The sequence below is a fragment of the Morone saxatilis genome, unplaced genomic scaffold, assembly GCF_004916995.1.
Source record: "Morone saxatilis isolate NCDOM2014 unplaced genomic scaffold, NCSU_SB_2.0 Contig5, whole genome shotgun sequence".
Classification (NCBI taxonomy): Eukaryota; Metazoa; Chordata; class Actinopteri; family Moronidae; genus Morone; species Morone saxatilis.
This window is the reverse complement of record NW_023340095.1, coordinates 5,762,357-5,770,063: the sequence shown is the minus strand read 5'-3', so window position 1 is coordinate 5,770,063 and position 7,707 is coordinate 5,762,357. Positions and strand designations below refer to the sequence as shown.

The following is a 7,707-nucleotide window of genomic DNA, read 5'->3' as shown; positions in this document are numbered from 1 at the left end:
ATTCTTTAAAGCCCTAATCATTGCTTAGACGACATCATCAGCTTATCAGCTAATGACTTGTTACGGACTTCCTTCTCCCCACGTAACAAGATTAAGAACTTGTGTAGTAGTATTTCATATCAGTATTTTAAAGTTCGTGTAATTTCATATAGAGATCTTTTGTCAAATTGTAGTGAAGAATTATTGCTGTCAGACATTTCTACGACCGACTACAGTTCACAAACAGCCAAAATAAACTTTTAGAATGACTCATCCAGATGATAAACCATGTGGCGCAATTCAACACCATCATACATTTCAAAATCCACGCCAAATAAAATCAGTTACTTAACACCGACTTCCTTCTCGTGCTTTAGAAAAGTCTACTTACCGCTGTGTGCCCCTTGAATGAGTAGTGTGTGAATTTTAGTCTGGCCAAGGAGTGACTGATGGCGTTCAAGCAGCAGATCTTAAGTGTGGTTACAAGCCTACTTCATGGCGGTCGACGAGACAGTATTTATAAACATGAGACAGCAGTGACCTATGAACCTTGCAGCAGATAGGTTGGGGCAAAAGCAGGACCTTTTTTTAAGAGCACACCCTCCGAACAGCAACAAAGCCTGCTGTGTTTTCCTGATTAGAGTCTTTATTGTGCTTCTTCTTCGAGGGAAGCAAGAGAATCTCTAGTTGGTAAAAGTAGGAGAGTTTAATTGCGTGTTACACAAACCCAAATCTAAAAAGTAAGCATAACAAATCTATTTTAAGTGTGGATTAAGATTATCATCTTATTTTCGGGCAAACATTCACAACAACACTGAAATAATAATGCAGGAAACAGCACGTTACTTACTGATTTCCCTCGGTCCACGGTGATTTGATCACAATAGGTTTCAGCTCAAGACAAGTAAATCATTCAGTGATGGTACTGTGAAATACATTCACTTGGTAACTCACTGTAATACGTGTCCTCCTGCTTGGCCCCCAGTCCTGATGCTTCTCTTTGAGGGGTTTTACAACTCTTCTGAAACGTGCACTCTGGAAAACATATTAAAGAGGAAACAAGGGTGAAATTCAGGCTTATCCTTACACATTTTTTTACCTCAAGCCAACAAAAAAATTCCACTTATGCGACAAAGGTTGTCTGAAGAAGAGGACAATTTCTTTGTCAGCAGCTAAAAGAATTTAAAATCTGTCTTCACAGGAAGATCGTGGCAGTTATAATATATGTATTAGTGTAGTATATACTTAATTAATTCATTTTAATTACAAATGGACTTGTATTTGGTCGAGCAAATGCCCGACCGTCTCGGTTGCCTACAACAGCCCGCGGACTGATTTCTGTGTCGAGATTCCTGGAAAAACTTTCCGCAAAAAAATGAAAACGATGTGACTTTAACGCGTGCTCCCGAGCGCCTTCTGACTCAGCTTTTCTACAGCTTCAACAGTGAGCAGCACTAGAAAAGACGAGCTTATGAATGTCTACAAACAACCCACACTCACCACAACAAAGAGCCCACAACGAAGCCCAGGTGAAACATAAAACTGATGACTTACTAACACTTAGATAGAACTTAGTTACTATTAACACACGTCTGCTTTCTATTTCAGACCACAGAGACATTATATATGTGTGTAATTGTGAGGCCACCACACTGGGACTGTTAGTGCCACTTTAAAAACACAGCCGCTTTGTTTTTAAGGGTTTTTTGATGTGAAATTATGAAATGAGAACATACATGTTAAGTGTGGAAACGTTTTCTTGTAACTTTTTGGACAAATTCATGGGTAAACTGGCGTGTAGGACGTTTATATATATCATTTTGTCTGATTCATAAACACAATGTTTCCTCGAACTGTACTGTACTGTTTTTACTACCCAGCAGCCATCCTGAAAAGAAAATTATAAATGTCTTGAAGGAGTTTAGAAACAGCTCAATTCCTTTGAGGAGAGAAGAAAATACACCTTAATGATACTGTGACAGATCCTCTCCCAGACGTTAGAGCTAACAAATGAGCATAAATATCAAAATCATTTGTAGTAACCAAGTTAAATATCTGTACAACTTCATCATAAAATCTTTCTGTCCCTTCTGAAACCTTTTTCTATACATTACTTACTCAAATTTGACCCATTTTCAAGGTTGTTGACGACAGAAAAACTTGTTATTTCTTTCATGGGGGAAAAAAAAAAAACTGACTTTGGCCCTTAAGCCGTTTCATATGATTCTCACACGACCGTACGCATCCTCCTCTTCTCAGTATCGAGCCAGAGGGAAGTCTGGAGGGAAAATGAAAAACTGGAAATGCATATGCATAAAAATCTCTTCTGGTGTTCAACAAAAACACATTTGGCATTTTATTAATAAGTAGTTGTGTGTTTTGTGTTTGCCACTGATCCTGATCTTTATTTATTCTCCTTACAAAACACAACAAACACATCGAGTCAGTTTAAATGCATTAAAAAAAATTCGCATTAACAGAAATATAACCTGTATAACGGCTTTATTTCTTTATTTCACTGGTTTCTTACAATATTTGTGTCCACTCGTGTTCTTGTTGTTGAAGCAAGAGGATAAATATATACAGAGGTTTTCTTTAGTAGGGCCTGAGGTGTGTAAGAGAGGCCAGATGTCAGATGGACCCAACTCACAACAGATGGTCTGTGGGAATCTTAAAGGAGCAGTATCTGCCGAGGGACGGGAATCAATATGAAACCGGTTCCATTATCGGTTCCTCTGCTATCAATGCCAGAAAGACTTTTTCTCACAGTTGCTGATTGCAAAATAATTCATTCATACGTCAAAACTACTGGAAACAAGGATGAGTCACGGTGAAGAAACTCAAACTATTATAACTCTATTCTGTTTATACAGTTCAGACTCAGAGATAATAAAACTGTTTAATGTTTCCACACACACACAAAAAACTCAATCAATCAATAAGGAAATCGATAAATAGATGAGTCACACACACAGCTGGAGAAATAACAGACTGTCACACATGAGCTCAACTATGAGGAGACATACTGGTTAATGTCATTACACGGAAAAACACCCAACTAATGCTGCGAGGTCAAAGCAGCAATCCTACGACGACGAGCAGCTATTCTGTGACATTAGTCGTAAGCTGTGTGGCAGGTCTCCTGAAAACCTCCTGACTCAAACACCTGCCGTGTTCCCAGCGCTCACTGCAGAGACGAAGACACGTTTATGTTTCAGTACGAGTTGAAATCAAATGAATGAGAACAGAAAAGTCAAACCTCTTTTAAACTCTTCTCCTTTAAACAGCTTTAAACGCCCATGTGATTATCTAAAGTCGCGGGTAAAACAAATAACCCCCCGAATCCCTCTGCGGTGTGAGTTTTGGCTGCGGGCTACCGTGACACACCGCAGGTTCAAAGAAACCCGATGTTAACAGGCCACCGCTTCCCAGAACTTCTCGTGGAGCGAAACGACAACAAATACCACAAGTTCAGGTTTTGCAGGTTGGAGCCAGTGAGTCAGGCTTGTTCAAAGCACCTGCGGCGGGAATCGAGGAGCCGCACGGTGAAACAGCGAGAGGCGAGAGAGAGAGAGACGCAGGTGCTGATGCTCTGCGGCCTGGAAGCATGTTCACCGCACCGTTAAAGAGTCTCAGGCTGAAAGACGAGGTGCAGACGGGTAAACAGAGCGATCAGCGAGAACAGCGCAGATGTGCAGATGTCAGAGAAATAACAACTGGTGACGCTTACCTCCGATCACAAAGCCAGGAAGGTCAGGAAGTCCCCTCCCTACCAAAGCCACAAACGCCAGCACCACATAAGCAAACCCCCAGGGTGGGAGAGGCTTTTTTGGAGGCCTTTTGGAGTCCGGTTATCTTTAACTAATTTTGAGAAGCGGAGAGAGCACAGAGGTGTGTGTGGTGTGGTGTGTGTGTGTGTGTGGTTCGGTGTGGATCGACACCTGACCCGGCCTACTTACTGTGTACGTGTGCGGGTATTACTTACAGGATATTGCTGCCCCCCCCACGTTCAGTTATATTTCTTTCGGATGTATTGATTGGATCGGGAACGTTGAAAATGTGTACCAAAAACAAAAAACCCCACATGTGGGCAAGCTCCTTTAAAAAAAAAAAAAAGAAACCTCTCCCCTGGTTACGTTTGCAGGAGCTAGTGATGCTGAACTGACCCGTGCCCGGTCCTGGCAGGACGGAGCCTGAGCTTACAGGTGCCAGAGCGTTCTAGTATTGCCCTCTCTCTCTCTCTCTCTCGGTTCAAACGACACACGCGTTCACTGACGCCTCGTCTACACGGCGCTCTGGTTAAAAGCTGTTCTTCAACAAGAAACTGCAACTTATTGGCGCTTAAGAGTCCTCGAGGGACGATTATTGGTTAAAATGTGTTAGATGTTGTGATTTTAAAAACTGCTGTCTGCATTAAAGACTGCATCATAAACACGGTGAGCACTGAAACAAACAGACTTGTGTTTACAAAACCGCAAGGTATCGAGGTTGGGTTACGTTCAAACGACGACTGTAACTCGTATGAACGTTTTAGGGGAGATAAAGTGGATTCGACAGACAACATTCAAAGACAAATGCACACAAAGAAGTAATTTAGCTCAACAAAAGATGCAGTTAATGTAAACGTTGGACACTTTGAGGCTTCAGCGTTGTTGCTGATCTCCCATCATTCTTATTACAGCTCAGGATTCAAAAACGGAGGGTTTAAACTGTGATTTCAGCGGACAAATTGCCATATTTATCTAATTATATTGCAGTACAAACCTTCCATAGAGGCTGTGAATGATATTTAACCATGTACAAAAACATCACCCAGCAATTTGAGGGTCACTCAGGGTTTGTTTCATCGTATCAGAGGGTGAGAGGTGGCTCAGTGTTACTACTACTGTACGCTTTGTGCTTTGAAACAACAGAAACTTTCACTTCAGCAACAACATTCAACACAGAGTTGGTTGAGTTTTTCTTTCTATATTACAAAAGAAACACTTGTTTTTAAGGACAAGTCTGCATAATAACCCTAAGCTATACTTCAGAGCTGCGTGCTGCGATCATAAAGCAGATCCGGTATGGAGCAGTCGGAAATAAGGTTTACTAACGCAACTTAAAGGGGAATTTCACAGTTATCAAACACAAAGGTCGGTTTTTATAGTCACATTGTGTCTGACTCCACACGGAGCAGAATCTATTTGAATTGCTACGGAGAATTAATAAATCAACAGTGAAGTTAACTGCGTTATATCAGAACAAACCTTCTCTAATCCCGAGTTAAAGAGAGAAATGTGCAATACAGATGTTCCACACCGACAATCGGGGAACGTCTGCTCTGCTTGCTTTATTAAATCACTTTGATTAATTGTATTTTTAACCAGTTTACCTGTAATTTTAGAGTCCTGTTAGTCGTCTAATTGATTAAAAACATCCATAACTGAGGACAGTACTGTACATCCACATTCTGACCCAAACAGCTTTGTTAAAGACAGTCAGATGTATGTTTAAGTTTTAATTAAGGCTGCACAATTAATTGCAATATTGATTAGAAATCGCAAAAAGCTGCGATTTTTTAATAATAAATGTATAAATGTGTGTCAGTACCGGGCCTAGAAATTCTCAAACACATTATTAATTACAACATCGTGCAGCCCTAACTTTAAACCTGCTAAATAATCCCTAATTTCATATTAAAAACATCTGATTACATCGTTTTTTGTTCGTTTGTATCCTGATTATGCAACTCAATGACTTATAACCTGTTCCTCATCCCTTACGTGTCACCTTAAACAGATATATATATACACGTGTTCTTAACATATCATATGCTGTGTGTAGATCTGGAGTTGTAACGAAAGTAATTATCGTTATCATCATTATAATTTAAGTATTTCTGATTCTGATCGGGGGACGTAACGAAAACGTAAATGTCACATTTTGCGTACGACCAAAAAGCAGCCGCTCACACACGCGGTGTCCGCCAAAAACACGCAGTTTAAAGCGATTTAACGCGATTTAATTGCAACTACAACTCGTTCCCATGAGTTATTACGACTAGTGGAGAAACTGTCACCGCCCATCACCTAAAGTCTTAAAGCTGCTACACGTGGTGCAGCGAGCTCCGTTGTCATTGAAACGTGCCTGTAAAAACAACACGGTGCAACTATTAAAACCACTAAAAAATCACCAGCACACTAATCGCCAATACCCGCTAAAAAAAAGCCCCACACGAGATGCACCACATTAAAAGCCAACCAGCTTTGTTGTTGTTGTGTCGTTGCCCTTTTTCGGACAGGCTAACGCTAACGCTAGCTCCCTCCTCCGTAAGGAAACAGTTCAACCCCGAGCTAACAGCAGCTAGCACAAAACAATTAGCTCACAGGCTTTTTTTGTTTTTTTAAAAGAGCCACGACGGCGTTTGAGTGTCTGAGACTCGGCAACAAAACGTTCACACGGGTGGTTAGTAACATGTTCACGTTGTGGAGGACGCCGCCCGGGTCCATGTTTGTGGGAGTGAATGATAACAAATGGGTTTTTTATATAGTTACCTCACTCGAGTGCCGTGTGCATCTCCTCTCCGCTCGGTACCAAAAAAAAAAAAAAAATCGTTTTTACGTCAACGGGCGAAAAAGAACACGTATTCACCAACGGCTCTTGCGAACGTAACGTAGGATCCCAGAGAGAGGCGGGCAGCAGTCTGCGCCAACTGCGTAGTGCGTTGAAGAAAGCGCTGGTGCTTCTTTCCGCCACTTGTGTGTGTGTGTGTGTGTCATATGACTAGCTGTGGAAATGATATTCAGACAGCAATGAGTAACTGCCACAAACCTTTCGACATATATGGCTACGACTAACTGACCGAAGTTATATCCTTTCATTACACCACACCATCTGAGTACAGACACACAACTTAATTGGTCTTAGCTTAAACTATTTTTTAAATGTGTTTATTTTACCATTTTAGTGTCGTTTCCACATCTAAAACTTCACACCAAAAAAAGAGAAAAAGCATTTCCATGGCAACCACCAACGGTTCTTGCGAACGTAACGTAGAATCCCAGAAAGTGCGTTGAAGAAAGCGCTGGTGCTTCTTTCCGCCACTTGTGTGTGTGTGTGTGTGTCATATGACTAGCTGCGGTAATGATATTCAGACAGCAATGAGTAACTGCCACAAACCTTTCGACATATATGGCTACGACTAACTGACCGAAGTTATATCCTTTCATTACACCACACCATCTGAGTACAGACACACAACTTATTTGGTCTTAGTTTAAACTATTGTCAAATGTATTTATTTGTTTATTTTACCATTTTAGTGTTGTTTCCACATCTAAAACTTCACACCAAAAATAAATTGCATTTCCATGGCAACCATTTCAGAGAAAACCCCCAAAAAGGGGCATCATAAGTCTAATTCAAAGTCAAAGTGAAACTACAGGCAAGTTTCTGGAGGAGAAAAACAGATATATGAAAGCCGAAACCAGCTGAATCAGGCTTTTATTTTGGTGTGCAGGTTCCTCATAAACATAGGCCTACTAAAGGTCTTGAACTAACACACACTTTATGGCTTGTTTTGTAGCCTGTAGAACTGTAGTAGGCACAAAAATATTTACAAGATGCAATCCTGGTTCAATATGCAACATATAAACAGATAACAAATTCATGTTCGAAAAATGTGGACATTTTTAATTAGGTAGAAGAATTAGATGCATATTTAAGGATTTTAATCTGGAAATTATT

At 40.6% G+C, this 7,707-nt stretch overlaps 1 protein-coding gene across 3 annotated transcripts in view; it reads right to left on the bottom strand.

Annotated features, from left to right (window-relative positions):
* The window catches only part of slc39a10 (solute carrier family 39 member 10), a gene marked incomplete at its 3' end in the record, with an annotated part of 21,905 nt that extends 14,841 nt beyond the window's left edge, over positions 1–7,064 (bottom strand). Inside the window, 2 exon segments of one of the 3 annotated variants that reach the window (XM_035677234.1) lie at positions 934–1,014; positions 6,921–7,064. In XM_035677234.1, coding sequence (XP_035533127.1) covers positions 934–1,014; positions 6,921–6,923 — 84 coding nt within the window. 3 annotated transcript variants of the gene reach the window in all.
* Positions 7,065–7,707: the final 643 nt, after the last annotated feature.